Raw genomic sequence first — 18,206 nt, forward strand, 5'->3', positions numbered from 1 at the left:
CCACCTAGCAGCCCTCAGCTATTACTCTTGAGAGAAGAAGCTCCAAGCTGGGCCTTTCGGCTTTCAGCACTTGATTCTGATTCTAGCAGACAATTTGTTTGGGCTAGGAAGCAGCATAAACCTTACACCCAATTTGGACCAAGTCAAAATCCACAGAGATATATTGGGCTATCATAAAGACCAAAAACAAAGCACGAAATATTCTGAAGGATCAGTAACCTCAATATCTACAAGAAGCACAAGGCTCCCCTATTTGGATTTTACTAAGAAATGTCTCTATTAACAGACCTGGTTTGCATGTCATTGCTGGGTTCTTCTGGGGAGGTGGGAAGGAGAGTGGGGAATGGTAGGACTTTGAGCCAAAATCTCAGGATCAAGATTATCATTTTTATTCCTTTTCTTTCACTTACCCCACCCCAATAAGCTCAGGACAGAAGTGAGCACTATCATCATTATATACATTATATACATCTCATTCATTATCCTCTCATATATACTATTGTCTAATCTAATGGATTCACTCATGGATAGACTCAAACCAAGCATCTTGTCTCAGAGTTTCTCTTCTTATGGATACTTCCTATTGATTCTTTAGAAAGATGCTGCTCTAAGATCTTAATCACCCTTCCCTCCGCCTCATTTATCACCACTCCACTGCCATGTTAGTTTGGGGGCCTTCCCCTTTTGGGGAAATTTATTTCTAGTGTCCCCAAGGTTCTTGATTTGAAAACTTTCTAATTCTAAACTCCAGACCCTTTGCAAAAATTCATAAGTATTTTTGTATCCTTATACTAAGCAGGTGGTCATAGTATTTCTAACTACATAAACCCAGCATTATGAAATGAAGAGTTGTGCTTTGCATTGGCCTTTCAGAATATCATTCAGAATCCATATAATTTAGATACTTGTTCCTAGAAACAGGCACAGAAAGTTTTCCAGGAACAAAAATCAAATGTCTATCAAGTGCATGGGCTAATTCCTGCCATACAATTGAGTCAGGATTTAGACATTTGCTTCTGAAGGGAGAACATGGTGATCACTCAAATGCGGATCTCCTTAGTCTTCACTCCATAGACAATGGGGTTCACCACAGGGGGTACTAAGAGATAGATCTTGGCTAGCAGAATATGGACATAGGGAGCTACATGGTGGCCATATTGGTGAGCCAGGAAGGAGAAGAGAGCCAGTGAATAGCTGAGTATAATAATGGTGATATGGGCTGTGCAGGTGTTGACTGCTTTGACCCGGGCCTCCTTCCCAGGCAACCTCAGGACAGCCCTGAAGATCAGAATGTAGGAAGTAGAGATGAAGGAGATATCACACCAACACAAACTCAGGATAACAGCCAAACCATAGAACTTGTTGACTTGAGTGTCCCCTATAGCCAGTTTCACTACAGCCATGTGCTCACAGTAAGAATGAGCTACCGCGGTGGAGTGGAAAGATGTTAGTCTCAGTTTGATAAGGATAGGACAGAAGGAGATGAGAAGCACAGCCCTCATAACTATTGTCACTGCAATCCCCAGCAGAACTTGTGGGGTCAGGATAGCTGTATACCTCAGGGGGCAGCATATAGCTACATAATGATCCAATGCCATGGCTACCAGGATCCCAGTTTCAAACCCTACCAGGGCATGCACGAAGAACATTTGGGTCAGACAAACATTGAATTCAATCTCTTTGATGTTGAACCAGAGGATGGCCAAGGTTTTAGGGAACAAGACAGGGAAAATTCCAAGGTCATTGACGGCCAACATAGCCAGGAGAAGGTACATGGGTTGGTGGAGTGATGGGTCCTTCCAGATGACAGACAAGATGGTACAGTTCCCCAGAAGATCAGGGAGGATCATGATGCAAAATGGAATCCCCATCCAGTGCTGCACAGACTCCAAACCAGGGACTCCCAATAGGGTGAAGTATAGAGGGCTGACAAAGGTGACATTGGAGTCTTTCATGTTGTACATGTCACCTGTAGAGCAAGAACCAAAGAATTAAGTAGAAAGGAAGGAAAGGGGGTCATAGGATAGAAGAATAGGGGAATCCATTCAAAAGTCTATCACTGAGAGATATAGTGGCACATAAGGTTAAGTTATGGGAGATTCAAGGCTCTAAAAGACAAATACAATACTTAGGGCACCCTACAAAGAGTGCCCTTTATTGAAAAGGAAAGAAAATTCTCAAAAATTTATTCAGCATCTCTGAACAAGGGCACTTTGTTTTACATGTTAGGTGTGATTTTTAAAACTATGGATAAAATAAATGTCTGGATTCTAGTCTCCAATTTATTTTACTATTATTCCTGAGATGCATTCTCAAAAGAGGGGAAATGTGGGGCAGCTAGGTGGCGCAGTGGATAGAGCACCAGCCCTGAAGTCAGGAGGACCTGAGTTCAAATCTGGCCTCAGACACTTAACACTTACTAGCTGTGTGACCCTAGGCAAGCCACTTAACCCCAGTTGCCTCACCAAAAAACAAAACAAAACAAAAGAGGGGAAATGTTACATACTGTATCCACATACATCCTCATATGCCCCTCCAACAGTATGTAAGCAGCTGGAAGATAGGGACATTATTGATTGTAAGTAGTACAGTACCTTACACATAGTAGACATTAATAAATATTTGTTAAATAGATTTTTTAAGAATAAAAGGGGGGGTAGTCGGCTTTCTGTATCTGGTGGCGGTCTTGCTGATCCTCGGTGAGGGCTGAGCGGGCAGGCGATGCAGGAATGATGGAACCAGAGGAGAACAATTTCTTGGACCTTCCTGATTATGAGGCGGTAGAAGATGAAGCTTTTCAACCTTTTCCACCTCCAGCCTCTCCAGAAAGGGATGATGTTGGAGAAAATGAGCCCATCACAGATATAAGGAAGGATCAGATGGGAGATTTGCCTGTGGTTATAAAGAAAACTGTAAAAAGGAATTTGCCAAAATTAGATGCTCAGAGATTAATTTCAGAAAGAGGACTTCCAGCATTAAGACATGTGTTTGATAAAGTAAAATTCAAAGGTAAAGGCCATGAGCCTGAAGATTTGAAGACATTAATCAGACACATGGAGCATTGGTCACACAGGTTATTTCCTAAACTACAATTTGAGGATTTTATTGGTAGAGTAGAACATTTGGGAAATAAGAAAGAAGTTCAGACCTGTTTAAAACGAATTCGACTTGATCTTCCTATTATACATGAGGATTTTATTAGTAATGATGGTGATAAGGCAGAAGGTACCGGACTAGATGCAAGTACCACAGACTTCGATTCCTTGTTTGCAAATCCAGTTGATAGAGAAATATTTGCTTCTCAGTCAAACATAAGTTTAACAGAGGAACAACAGCAAAGAATTGAGAAGAACAAACAACTAGCTTTGGAAAGGAGACAGGCAAAACTGTTAAATAGCAGTCAGTCCCAAGAAAATGATTTTTCAGTCATCGTGCCCAGGACACAGGCATCTGAAAAGGATAGTACAAATGAAGCTCAAGAAGAGAACTTACGTGAATTAAATGAAGAAAATCTAGAAATCTCAGACAGTGCTGCCAGTACTTCAAATAGAGATGATGACTTACAAAACTCAGGAGTAGATGAAGCCATTTAAAATATGGAACAATGACTAGACAACACATCTTTGTGTTTAAGAGCACTTAAGTGCCAACTGTGGGTTGCCTCATTCAGTAATATGGATTAGCCTCAGTTAAGACTAAAAAATAGTCTTAAATAGATGCTTTTCCTCCAATTTAACAAGTAGAGATTTGTTGCATTTTTTTCCACAGTGGCTGAAAACATTTAAGTTGTTAACCTTATTAGAAGCTTTTGAAAAGATCTGCCCCACTTGTTTATATTTGTCCCATTTATTTATTTCTATTAGCCTAAATTGTCATAGCTGCCATAGCTGCTTCCACTTATCTTTTTATACAAACAGATCTTTTGACAATTAGGTAACTTCTTCTGCTGCTAGTATACAATTTAAGGGTCCTATGTTTTAATAAAAAGTGCTTAATATTTTAAAATATTAAAAAAAAAAGAATAAAAGGGGGCAGCTAGGTGGTGCAGTGGATAGAGCACCAGCCCTGGAGTCGGGAGTACCTGAGTTCAAATGCAGCCTCAGACACTTAACACTTACTAGCTGTGTAGTAATCTTGGGCAAGTCACTTAACCCCAATTGCTTCACTAAAAAAAAAAAAAAAAAGAATAAAAGAAAATTACACTGACAATTAATTGCTTCAGGGGTCCTCTAACCTACATCCAAACTCCTATTTTTTAATTCAATCATTGACATGCTCCTTACAAAGACTATCTATACCTGTGGGATCTAATCTGCTCTAGTAAGGCTAACTGCTTTGTGCTGGTGCATTCAATTACAATGATGAAGCACTTTCCTTATCATCAGAAGGTCCAGCAACACTGCTCACTTCCTTTACAACTCGCTCTTCAGTCTGGTGCAACTATAAATTGTCCCTCTTTCTACCCCGAGGATGACTCCGCCCAGGCCCGACTAGATGATACTCTCATTGCTCCCTTCCCCCTGGCATCCAGTCTTCAGCATCCCCAACCCATTTTCTAATTTTTCCTTTATGTGTTTTCTCCCCAATTAGAAAACAGGTTTGCTGAGAGTAGGCACTATCTTGTTTTCTTGGTTTTCTAACTCCAGCACTTAAAACAGCATCTCATACATAGTAAGCACTTCCTTTGGGGGGGGGGGCAGGGCAATGAAAGTTAAGTGACTTAGCCAGGGTCACACACCTAGTAAGTATCAAGTGTCTGAGGCCAGATTTCAACTCACATCCTCCTGAATCCAGAGCCAGTGCTCTATCCACTTCACCACCTAGCTGCCCCCATAGTAAGCACTTCTTAATAAATGCTGGATGATCAATGCCTCATGGGAGACATTGACCAAAGTGGTTGTCCAAAGTGGAACTTCATACAACAGGATTTAGGGAGATATTAGGGGTCAGGGCAGCCTTTTTGTCCTTATTAAATCTGCCTTTAGAGAATGTTATCCATGGCCCCTGGGTTTTCAAGTTGGACACTGTTCACCTCCAATGGGGCCTCTTCCAAACACAACAGCAGTCCTACCCACCTTCATTTGTCCTTCATCAAAGAGATCCCCCTTCTTCATAGAGAACCCACAACACACTGATATATGTCCTCTTCCTCTTTTGACCATCCAAGGACATACAGACATCATTCATTTGCATACAATGTGGACAGAGATACATATAGCAACACATACATACGCACAAACACCTACATACAGACACACACAAGGAAGCACACAGACATGTATACTGATATAATCACATGCAAATACATATGAAATCATACACTTCCCACAAAAAAAGGAAGATTTTCCTTCCCCAGCCACTTTGCTCCCATCTTCTCCCACCCCTATCTGATCTAGTTCAAAACTCAATTCATGTCAGAGCAGTTGATGCCTGCAGCTTTGGGCAGGGAAGAAGAAGGAGGTGAAGGATCATACACTATCCCAATCCCCTTACTATGAAGAAGCACTTTTTACCTCACTCCAATATATATTGCTACAATTTCAGCCCATTCCTTCTTGTTCTACCCACAAGGAGAAAGGGCCCTAAAAGCATCCATAGCCCTGACACCCTGAGCCCAGAGGACCAAGATGTCAGCTCCACAGGTGAGGTAGTGAATTATTGGGTAACATCTCCTCAAGTCCAGGATCCCTGTATAAGGAAAAAAAGAACAAGCCTCAGCTGATGTTTCCAATCAGGGAATGGATTCACCTGTAGCAGTACAAATATAAGTAATGTAAAAGGAAGAACAAGATGAACACATGAGAGAGATTGCAGGGCAAATAAGTTTCCTTGAGCCCAGATTCCCCTCTGGCTGAATTGAGACAAGACTACCATCTTTCTTGGAGGCTAAAGGATGGACTACATCTGGTTAACTAGACTGAGGAATAAATGATCCAAAAATTCGGTTACTTATCACGAACTTGGGACCCTGGATAGTCTTCCCCCATACATTTTAGCCAATTTTTTTAGAAAATGAAATAAAATTGCTTCCTTTTTAAAGAGGGAAATATTAAGATAAAAAGTGTTCTGTAGACATAGATAAATTTCATCTGAGTCCTGTGCATACTCAAAACCCAAACAGTAGCACTACTATGTCCCATTCTCTTATCCTCTGGGTTCTGACACAAAAGAAGGCAATGGAAACCCCTAGGATAAACATTTCCTGTTTGAAAGGATGAGATGTGGGGGCAGCTACGTGGTGCAGTACATAAAGTACGGCCCCGGATTCAGAAAGACCTGAGTTCAAATGTGACTTCAGATGCTTGACACTTACTAGCTGTGTGACTCTGAACAAGTCACTTAACCCCCAATGCCCTGCAAAAAAAAAAAAAAGGTTGAGATATAGAGAGATTGGCCAGCATTCTTTCAGAACGTCAAAACAAGAAAGAAGCAAGGAACTAAGTAAGAGTAGGCTGAGCCTTAAGTCCATTCGTAGATTCACAGAATATCAGTTGGCCCCACAGATACCTAAAAACACATCTTCTCTACAACATCACATAACAGCTGGTCATCCATGATATTTGAAGACCTCCTATGAGAGGGAATTAAGAACTTCCTCAGGGAACCTACTTTTGGACTGCACTAATTGTTAGGAAGTTTTTCCTTGACATCAAGTCAAAACTTGTCATATAACTTCAACCCATTGCTCCTGGTTCTACCCTCAAAGAGCAAGCAGAAGGCATACCTAATATACATGCATGTGTGTATGTATATGAATAAATCTTGTTGTACATAGTTATTTACATGTTGCTTTCTCCAATAGATTTTTTTAGCTCCTTGAAAAGAGGGACTGTTTCTGACTTTATATAACTACCACAGTGCATGGCAAATAGTAGGTGCTTAATAAATGCTCACTGACTTATTGACTTCCACATGACAGCCCTTCGAATACTTGAAAATAACTATTACCTCCCCCATATATCTTCTCTTTTCCAGGCTAAATATTCACAGTTACATCATTCAATCTATGTACAATATGAATTCAAGGCTATATGAGTCCATCATCATTGCAGCCCTCCTCTGAACAATCTCCACTTATCCATGGCCTTTTGAAACTTTAGTTTCCAGAATTAAACAAAAAAAACCCTCCAGATGTGAAGTGACTCGGGCAGGCCACAAATGATCCATCCCCTCTATAGTCTTGAGCACTATGTCTCTCAATACATCCTGACTGTATTAGCTATTTTGAATGCCTAATTGGTTCATATGATCATAGAGTTTAAATCTGAAAGAATCTGAGAAGTCATCATATCCAAACTCTTCATTTTGAAATTAAGGAAACTGAGGCTGAGAGAGGTTAAATGATTTACCCAGAGTCAGACAGCAAGTAAATCAGTGGCAAGATGTACATGGAGTTAGATCTTCCTGACTCCAAGTCCAACATTTTATCCACCAAACCATATTAAATGGCATAAAAAAATACCAGATTTGCAGTCAAGGCATACCTGCATTCAAGTCTTGTCTCAGAATTTGTACCAGGCCTGTGATCCTGGGCAAGTTACTTGATTTCTCTCAGCCTCAATTTCCTTGTCTAAAAAATGGAATACTAAGCGAATACATAGCAGGTCTGTTGTACCGATCAAATGATCAAATACTTATATAATGCTTTACAAATCTTTAAAACAGTACATAAATGTTAACTATTGTTATATCAAATATTCAAAATCACAGTCATCTTGAAGAAAGTTTTGATTGAGACTCTTAATAAGTCTATAGTTTTCTAATTTTCTAACATTCTTTGGATTACTTTTGCTTCCCTACTTATTTCCTTGTAGTTATTTAGAGTAAAATCTGAAATAGTCCCAAAGGGCTCTGTTTGCTTCATGGGAGAAGGAAAGTAGAGAATTTTGAAGATTATCCCATTCCATAAAGAGATAAGAGATGGGACTAGTAACAGAAAAAAGGTAGATTGATGACCAAGTCCTAGGAACCTGAAATGGGATTTTGGAAACTCAGGTTCAGTGATGTGTTAGAAATGGTTCATTTGAGCCTTGGGAGAGCTGGTTGTTAAACTTTCAGTATAAGAAATTATACCTTGGAAAGAGGAAAATTCCACAAATCACAGGTTGATTTACTATTTTGTTGATATCTAGACTTAAGGAAGTGATGGAGAAACTGTTGATAATGCATATTAAACTTTAAAGTGTGTTGTGCATATTTTTGTGGGGAGAGCTAATTGTCAAACATTCACCAGAACAACTTTTCCTAGGTTGCATTTATTTTTTGCATGTTTGAGAAAGCCACTTCATCTCTCTGGTGCTCAGTTTACTCATTCAGAAAAATGAAAGAGTTTAGCTGGAACATCTCCAAAGTCCCTCCTTTATTTGATCTCTAACATTCTATGATTCTCCAGAAATAGGATGATTTGAGAGTCACCTTCATACTCAAAAGTGATCCTAGGATATTGTGTACTGAAAAGATTATTTCAATACAATCTGGCCCCAAATCCACATAGAAAGCCCATTCCTACCAGCCTTTCTGACCCACCCCCATCTCCATCTCTTGTAAATATCTACCCTACAAATCCTTCTGAATAATATTGACCTTTATCTTCTTCAAATTTATCTCTTCTTTGTCTCCTGCTGCTTATTAAGATATGGCCCAAAAATTGTCAAAAAGTTCCCTTGTACACTCACCATTATCCACATCAAATACAAGCAGAGGACAGAGGACACTTCATGGTAAGGAGGAGGAGAGAGAAATGAAGGAAATGAAGCTAAGTCTGTGTAGCTTCAGGGAAGGATAACAGGATAAGCACGTAAATGTGGACAATCCATGTGAAGCATTCAATGGACTAATTGGTGCTGGGAAGCTCAGGGAAAGAAAGTAGATGAGTAAAGAAGGCTTGGGTTGGACTGGGTGAGGACAGGAGTAAGGTTGGTAGTTGAACTGTGTGGGTATAAAGAATTCAGAAAAGAATAGTGAGTGAGTAGAAGGATTCAGTAAGAGTTGGAAAGTGAATAATCAGATATTAGAAGGTGAGTGTAGGGCCTAATTGAGGAATGGAGAGAGGAAGTACCAATAAGTCAAGGGTTAGACAGTGGATGTGAAGGTGGATTTGTGTGTCTTTAACTGAAGCTGGACAAGTGGTCATGGTTTGGAAGACTGAGGGTGTAATTATTGATGCTGTGGAAAGTTAACAATTCAACGGATATCAGGATTCAGTGGGGCATGATGGTTGAGGGTGGGTGGATGAATGAGCATGGGGGACCAAGTATGGAAAAGTGGGTGGCAAACTAGCTAATAAAGTGCCTCCCAGCACTCCATGGGGATTAAAGGTGATTCCCTATAAGCCAGGACTGATTCTCTCTCCTTACCTCTCTTGGGAACACACTGGAGCAGTGACTGGAATTAATCCCAAATGCCCAGGTTAAGCCATTTGGGTCTTAGTCATAAGAGATTGCTGAAGCCTGGGTTTAAGCTGGACAGTCCAGGATTGAAACTGTTGAGAAAGTGAGCAAGAAAGATGTTTGCTTATAGAAGGGAACCAAAAGCAGTTGCTTATACTCCCCACATGATTTTTGGAGTTTTAAACATTCCTCCATTACTAACTTCCTCTTATCATTCATTGAGATAGGATTTCAACACTCACTCAGTTTGAGTCCAAAGTGAAAGACTATATAATTCCATGGCTGGCATCTGTTCAATCCCCAACCATTCCACAGTCAGCCTTAGCTGTCTAAGTAGGGATGGTTGAATGTATAGAATCCTCACATCAATAATCATGTAAGACAAAGTAACTACTGGCCCTGAACCCGGCATTTTATCTTCTTTTTATTGTCAGGACTCCAGAGATACTGAATATTTTTCCTCTTTTTTCTTTTCTCATAAAGTCCCTTTAATTCTTCATAATGCTGACTCTGGTTCAAACATTCACCTAAGGTAGCTGAGGATTTCTCTCCTCTCATTTACAATCTCTACATGCAGAGATTTGAACTACACATTCATGTAGTAAAAGTGGTGTCCTGGTAACTTTCATGATTTCATTCATTCAATAAGCATTTATTCAATACTTTAAGGATACATGACATTATTCCTGTAGATACTCTCTCTAATAGTGCAAGTCTTAATTTTTCCATGCCCTAGTGAGTGGTCTTCCTGAGTTGCTGTAGCCAAAATTTTAAAAAAATGAATTATCTAGTAACTATCTTTATTTCATATAGTCTGGGCCTTATAACAAACATACTGAAATCGTACTTGAAGCCTTTCCAGTTTATGTTCTGCTGGTAGAGATTTTGAACCTTTAAGAATCACTAGATCACCTTTACAGCATGATTAGGCAACTGAAGGGATTGTACAGAAAGTTGATACCTATTTGTTTTATCTGCATCTCTGATTCTATTCATGTGGAAAACCTCCAGTATAAAAATCAATCCTCTGAGGCAACACCAAAGAAAACTTTAAAGTAGATTGTCGGTGAGTCATTCAGTCATGTTCAACTTTTCATGACCCCATGGACCATACATAACACTCCAATACTGTTAATGTGGTGTTCCTATCAAAGCTACTGGAGTGGTTTTGCCATTTCCTTCTCCAGGGAATTAAGGCAAACTGGTTAAGTGACTTACCCATGGTCACATAGCTAGAAGTATCTGAGTCTGGATTTGAACAAAAGGTCTTCCTGACTTCTGGACCAGAGTTCTATCCATTGAATCACCTACCTACCTCATTTCAGGTACATAAGATCTAATATTTGAAAGCAGACACTCCCTCCTTCTAAGGTTAGGTCTCCAATTGGTGACTGATTGGTGCAGATGATATTTTGCCTTGCATTCCCATAGGTTTTCTGACAATCTAAGGATTATCCCCATACTCTCTTGCCATTAGCTCTACCTAGAAGGAATTCATATATCTCATGGCACTATGTAAAACTCTAAGCCACCTATCTATGCAGCATTGAAAGGAAGCATACTTCCACCTAGTGTTGCCAAGGTATAGGCCTCCATTTATATCCATACTATCCCCCCCATGTAGACAATTTGAATTTTCCCCTTTGCAGCAAGATTATAAACTCCTTGAGGATGTGAATTTCAACCAGGGCTTAACACAATGCCTGGTACATAGTATGCACTTAAGAAATGCTAGTTCTCTGTTCTGATTCTTCTTTCACAACATAACTAATGCAAAAATGTGTTTAATGTTAATGTACATATATAACCTATATCAGATTGCTTTCTATCTTAGGGAGGGGGGAGGGAGGGAGGGAGTGGGATGGGAAGTACACCCACTGACCCCTGTAATAGAGACTCGAGGAGAAAGGAGGCCAAAGCATTGATTTTATTTCTTTCAAAAGAAAGGTGCACCACACTCACTGGGACAACCAGGAGGTGTGACACACTGGGATTAGGAAACCAAGCAGTTTTTATACTCTTTACAAACATCTAATTTGAGCAAATTGCGGTAATTGGGTTCAGCAATAAATCATTCTCCTAGAATGTTCAGCGATAAGTCTCTTCTGGGTTGTTAGATTATTTTGTAAAATTTTCTGTTTCTGCAACAATGTATCATGTCTACATAATGTCTGGGTGCAGACTCTATGAAGCAATTTTTAAGTTGATATGCCTATATTTAGAAAAGGGGATAGTAGCTTCCCATTATTGCCTCTCTCTAGAGAAAAAACAGAGAGAGAGAAATAGGGGGCTCTAAGGGGCTTTAAGACTTTGAGATCAGATCACTAGGCCAAAGGGGGGGGGCACTTTCCATCTCAGTGGAGGGTCATATCCCTATGTCCCTCTCAGGAGGGAGCAAGAAAAATTTGGAACTAGAAATCTTATAAAAACAAATTTTGAAAACTATCTTTACATGTAACTAGAAAATAATAAAATACTTTTTTATTTTTTAAAAATGCTAGTTCTCTCATTGACTTAATACTTCTTCTGATTCCTTTAAAATACCTAACTCAGAACTGGGCATGTAGTAAACACTTGACAAATACGCATTGAATGAAAATGGATCCCAAACATTTGACCATGTTCCTGAAAGATCAAGCATTATGGTCTTGACATGGAGGAGCAGGGAAAAGTAACATGAGTAAAATCTTCATTGATTCAGCCCTATTCTGATGGAAGAAGCTGAAAGGGGTTAATAGATAACCTATCAATTGTAGCTAAAAGGGGTTAAAAGATAAATTACGGCTTGAGTCCTTACCAATAGTACCTAAAAGGGTTAACAGAGAAACTAAGGTTTGTGTTCTTACAGTAATCAAGAAGATTTATCCCTATCAACCCTCATCATCAACAGAGACAGTAACTAGGGACCATTAACCATTAATAGCCATTAATATTCCTAGATGACAGGATACCTAGAAACTAGGTCTAAGTAAAGAGATATCATAAACACAGAGACCCATTGGGTTTGACAAGATTAAGAATGTCTTTATGGTCATGCACAGAAAGGACCAAATGTGTCCTTAGGTTCACTTTATGACACGTAAACCCCAAAAACAACTCCAGGGAAAAAGGTACCCACCTCAGACGTTGTCTTAGGACCACAGGAAGTCCCATGAACTTCTCACAAGGAGAAAATTTAAGATAATGAGATAATTTACTTTTTCTCACTAGAAATATAATTATTTTTCTTCCTCCTATTCAAGACACCTCCCTGGTGACATCCTTTTGGTCACTCACAGTATTGCAATAAAACTTGGAAAGCTGAGTCACTTAGTCTTGTAATTCTTTGGGACACCTCACAATCAATCTGATCAATCAAAGCCACCCCCACATCATTTCTGTTGTTCAAAGTAAAAATAGTAAAAGATGCCAGTTTCTCTAGGCTCCCTACTGCCCATGGTTTGGGAGGAAAGAGAACAAATGAATTCAATGGAAAATTATGCCCAGAATCAATAACACATTCATAAACCTATAATTTGAAGAATCCATACTTTTTCTCTTTTAAAAATTGAGACATTTTACCATTTCTAGCCCAACAATTAAGCCTGCAGAAGACCAATACTGAAGGGGAGAGTGAAGGGGAGCCAGCAGTTCAGTCACTCATAGTAGGTTAACAGTCTATAAACACCCTACTTAAACTCAACTGCACACAAGCCAAAACACACAAATCTGGGTCAGAAACTTGTGGAGTTCAGACAAGGAGGGCAGTTAACAGACTTTTACCTGCATCATGCCACTTTGGAAATACTGAAACTTTGCAGGCTTCCAAATTGAGCTGTGAAAGCAACAGAAATTTAAGTCAGACTCCTCCCTTGCAGAAATAAGCAGAGTTCAATACTAACATAAGGTCCAAAGTCAAAAAGTAAGCTGGAAGAATGAGCGAGCAAAAAAAGAACCCAATTATAAAGAGTTGTTATGGTGACAGGGAAGCTCAAGACAAAAACACAGAAGAAACAATGACTTGAAAACATCTTTAAGCAAAATCTCAAAGATAAATGCAGATTGGACAGAAGCCCAACAAGAATTCCTAAGATTTTTTTTTCCAGGGCAATGAGGGTTAAGTGACTTGCCCATGATCTCACAGCTAGTAAGTATCAAGTATCTGATGTCGTATTTGAACTCAGGTCCCCTGAATCCAGGGCCAGTGCTTTATCCACTGCACCACCTAGCTGCCCCCTAAGATTTTGGTTAAGATATGCTTGTATATAATTAAATTGTAGTAATACTTAATTTAATGTATCTAGTAATAGTTGAATATAATGTACTTGCTTATATGTTAGGGGACATTAAATGTATGCTCTATATACATTCCTTAAAAGGAAGAGATAAAATACTAGCTGTGTGACCCTGGGAAAGTCACTTAATAATTCCCTGAGGCAGCTTTCTAAGATTATAAATTACAGATGAATTGCCAACCCACATCAGAGAAAAGCATCTCTACTTCAGGAGCTACTTACTCTGAATCAGTCACAGATATGAACAAGAGGGAAAAAAAACAAACAAAAAAGTAGAAAGACCTGCCATGTTGTTTCTCAATTAACTATACTTGCACACTAGGTATGAGCTGCATCCAATATGAAGAAAACAACCAAAATTACATTTGGAAAATTGAATAACAATCTCAAACTCTGTGAAGCAAAAGCTCACATTTTGAATACCAACAGTTTTGATTAGGAGCAACATTGGATAAGCAGAAAAATTGTCAGCATCCAGAAGCAAAAAGGACTACATTAGGAGAGGCGGGTCTTCCTAGAATACAGAGATCGATAGTCCCTATGTAGTCTACCATGATCCAATCATGTGTGGGTTTTTTTGTATTCGGTTCTGGGAGCCACCATTTAGGAATGATATTGATAAGATGAAGAATGTTGAAAAGGATAGCAAATGGGATTCTGAAAGGTCTTCTGTCCATGTCGTATGAGAATAGGTTGAAGGAACTGTGGGTGCTTAGTCTGAAGAAGAAAAGATTCAAGGGATAAATGACAACAATCTGCAATTACTTTAAAGTCTATCATATGGCAAGAGGAATTAGACTTGCTCTGTTAGGCAAGAGAGGGCAGAATCAGGGGAAATGGATGGAAGAGTTAAGATTTGACTTAATGTGAGGGAAAACTTCCTAATGGTTATGACTGTTCACAGGTAGAATGGGCTGCCTTGAGAGGTGGTGGCTTCTCCTCCATTGGTAGCATTCCATCAGAGGCTTCATGACCTTTTATCCAATACAACAAAGGAAAATCCCTAGAAACCAGGCTGACTTCTCTCCCAGCCTAGAAACTCCTAACCTCTCTTGGGAATACACTGGAAGAGGGACTGAAATAAACTGCTAAATTCCCAGTTTAGACCATTTTGGATCTCTAGTCATAGGAATATACTGAAGTTCAGGCTCAACAGTTGAGGAGACAAGCAAGAAAGAAAGCTATTTGCCTGGGGAGTGAACCTAGAACAATTCCTAAAGCTTCTTACATGATTATTGGAGGTTTAAGTGTTCCTCAGTCACTAACTTCCTCTTGTCACTCATTGAGATAGGATTTCAATGGTCATAGTCTGAGTTCAAAGTGAAAAAGTACAGAATTATGTGATTTCTACTTAATGCCCAACCACTCCTCTATCCTTAGGCTATCTATCACATGGTAAACCTTGGCTATTTGAAAGGGGGGGGATGGTATAGAAATCTCACTGCTGGTTCCATGTGAGATAAAGGGAACACTGTTCTTGACCTTTGGTTTCTATTTTCTATTTATTGACATAATTCTGGAGACCCTGAACATTTTCCCTCCCTTTTCCCTTTTAGTTAGATGGCAGAGCAGCTAGCACACTGGGCTTGGAAACAGAAAGACTCATCTTCCTGTGTTCAAATCCAGCCTCACACGCTTACTAGTTGTGTGGCCCTGGGCAAGTCAGTTAATCCTATTTGCCTCAGTTCCTCATCTGTAAAATAAACTGGAGAAGAAATGGCAGATCACTCCAGTACCTTTGCCAAGAAAGCCCCAAATGGGGTCATAAAAGGTTAGACACAAGTAAAATAACTAAACAATAGCTATCTACCAGGCACTGTGCTAATTGGCTTATAAATATTTTGTAGAAGAAAATGGCAAACTAGTCCAGTATCTTTGCCAAGAAAACCCCAAGACTTCTTGTGCCGAGACGATCAAATGAGGAAGCAACCCTCTGGAGCTCTCCCAAATTTCCCCTTCAAACCAATATAAAACTGTCTCTGAATCATTCCAGGAGCAGGGAAGCAGCCTATCAGCCCAGCAAGAAAGATCTGTCTTACCTGGGAGGGAGGGAAGTGAGGTCCAGGAGCAGCACCAGCCACCACAGCTTCTGAGCTCACAGAAAGGGGCCTGAAGCAGGGCTCTGAGCCTGGAGCAAATCACCAGTGAGGCTCCACCCACCTGCAAACCAACAGCTCCCTGGGCAGGTGAACAGTCTGGGCAGCATAGCAGGGACCCTCACCAGCCTCCCCCCAGCTATCAGAGACCACCAGGGAGGCTTTGACCCCACTGCTTACCAGTAGTGAAGCCCCACCCAAGACTGCCTTATCTGCCCCCCCCCAGTGTGTGTGTGGGGAGAAGAACTAGCTAAGTTTACTGATAAATTCGGCAACAATTTAGGCCTTTAAGCATTTATTAAGGTATATTAGGTGTTAGCAATGAGAGAGAGAGAGAGAGAGACGCCTTCACCTAGCTATACATGCTTCCAAAGAGAACATGTGAAGTTCTGAAAGTTAGGAGATCTGTTTACTCTGCCTGCCCCTGCCACCACTCGCTTGTTCCCGAATGAAAATAGACAGTTTCTCAGTCCTTTTGAGTGGAAGCTTCCTGAGGACCGGAAAAGGAGTGTTCCCCACACACAGCTCCAAGCTAATTGGCTGGTAGCATTGATTGACGTGACTTACAGGCAGTTCTATGATTAGAGGCAACTTCTGGACACCAGGCAACTTCTGGGATGCTAGTCACATGCTTCTTGTCAGGGGGCAGCTCCCTGGTTCTCACAATCTCTTTCTTAGCAGGGGGTGGCACCCTGGTTCTCACACCCTGTGACCTCCCGGCAGAGACTCTTTCAGGTGCAAATTATCATTACGGGGCTCCAACCTTCAGCAGATTGCAACAAAATTACCCTTCCAAAGACTTCTAGCAGAGAGGCCTCAGGTTACCATAGCAACCCAGCCGCAAGACCCATACACTTGAGCAGATTGGAAACAAAATTACTCCTCCAGGTCCTACCAACAGAGAGGCCCTACTAACAGAGCAACCCAGCAGCAAGGCAGCACCCCTGAGGCTGACCAAAAATAAGATCTCTCCTCCAGGGCCAGCCACCAGAAAGACTTTGTTAACTTTTGCAACCCAGCACAAGGATATCACCCTTGGAGAAGGCCAAACCAATACCCAAGGGAGGCCAAAGGAAGTACTAACTCCTTCCCCAATACTAATCAGAAGGGAAGCTTAATCTACAAAGAAAGCAAGCAGCTAAGCCCTGAAGCCCAGTGAAAGCCACCACAAGACAACAAGACCCAGAGTCTCAGAACAAAAACTTGGGACAGTATAGAAATAGATCCCAACTCTCTCATAAAAACATTAAGGCACAAAAATAAGACAAAAACAAAAAAATCTTCACTATTAACAGTTATTACAGTGATAGAGAAAATCAAGGCATAAACATAGAGGAAGACAATAAAACTGAATGTATTCTTTCAGGGGGAAAAAAGGACATTTAATGAAACAGGGGACTTTCAAGCATTTCTGATTAAAATGCCAGAGTTGAATAAAAATTTGACCTCCAAGTACAAGACTCAAGAGAAAGACAAAAAGGTAAGAAAAGAAAGAAAAGAAAAACTGTAAGAAATTCAATAAGGTTAAGCTGTTCATATTTCTATATGACAAAATAATATCTGTAAGTCTTAACTTTATTACAAGAATAATTAGGAGTATATATATATATATATATATATATACATATATATATATATATAGACAGAGGGTGTGATTAGAAGGTGACATTGATGGGACAACACCCCAAAAAGCAAAATACAAGGGTAAGAAAGAAATTGCATATGGAAGGAAAAGGGGGGAAATTGAATGGGGTGAATTGTCCCACACACACACACAAAGAGGCATGAAAGAACTATAGTAATGGAGGGAAAGATAGGGGGCAAAGATTAAACCTTACTCTCATCAAAGTTGGCTCAAAGACAGAATAACAAATACATTCGGTTGGATATAGAAATCTATTTTACCCTACAAAGAAGTTTAAAAGGGGAAGGGGATAATAGAAGGGGAAGGGGGGACTGATACAGAGGAGGGGATATTGGAGAAAATTGTGATCATAAGTAAAACACTTGTGAGGAGAGAAAGGGTGGGGGTAAGAGGGGGGGCAATAAATAGGTGAAAATAGCATGGAGAGAAACAGTTATCATAACTATAAATATGATTGGGATGAACTTACCAATTAAACAGAGCAGGATAGCAAAATGGATTAAAAACCCAAATCCTACAATATGTTGTTTACAAGAAACACATTTGAATCAGAGAGATACACACAGGGTACACATAAGGGGCTAGAACAGAATCTATTATACTTCAGCTGAAGCAAAGAAAGAAAGGGGAGCAATCTTGATTTCAGACAAAGTAAAAGCAAAAATAGATCTAGGTAAAAGAGATAAAGAAGGAAACTATTTCTAGCTGAAAGGTACCATAGACAATGAAGTCATATCAAAACAACAAATATGCACCAAATGGTATAGCATCTAAATTTTTGAAGGACAAGTTGAATGAGTTA

The 18,206-nt window shown here is 39.9% G+C and overlaps 2 protein-coding genes across 2 annotated transcripts; one reads left to right on the plus strand and one right to left on the minus strand.

The window, feature by feature from the left end:
* Nucleotides 1–1,040: 1,040 nt before the first annotated feature.
* LOC122746437 (olfactory receptor 52A1-like) lies at nucleotides 1,041–1,955 on the minus strand. Its single transcript, XM_043992034.1, has one exon. The coding sequence runs from the start codon at nucleotides 1,953–1,955 to the stop codon at nucleotides 1,041–1,043; it is 915 nt and encodes a 304-aa protein (XP_043847969.1).
* A 774-nt stretch (nucleotides 1,956–2,729) lies between these two features.
* LOC122750498 (TIMELESS-interacting protein-like) lies at nucleotides 2,730–3,593 on the plus strand. Its single transcript, XM_043997238.1, has one exon. It carries the CDS (start codon nucleotides 2,730–2,732, stop codon nucleotides 3,591–3,593), a length of 864 nt encoding a protein of 287 aa, XP_043853173.1.
* The last annotated feature ends 14,613 nt before the right edge of the window (nucleotides 3,594–18,206 follow it).

This window comes from Dromiciops gliroides, chromosome 3 (assembly GCF_019393635.1).
Source record: "Dromiciops gliroides isolate mDroGli1 chromosome 3, mDroGli1.pri, whole genome shotgun sequence".
Classification (NCBI taxonomy): Eukaryota; Metazoa; Chordata; class Mammalia; order Microbiotheria; family Microbiotheriidae; genus Dromiciops; species Dromiciops gliroides.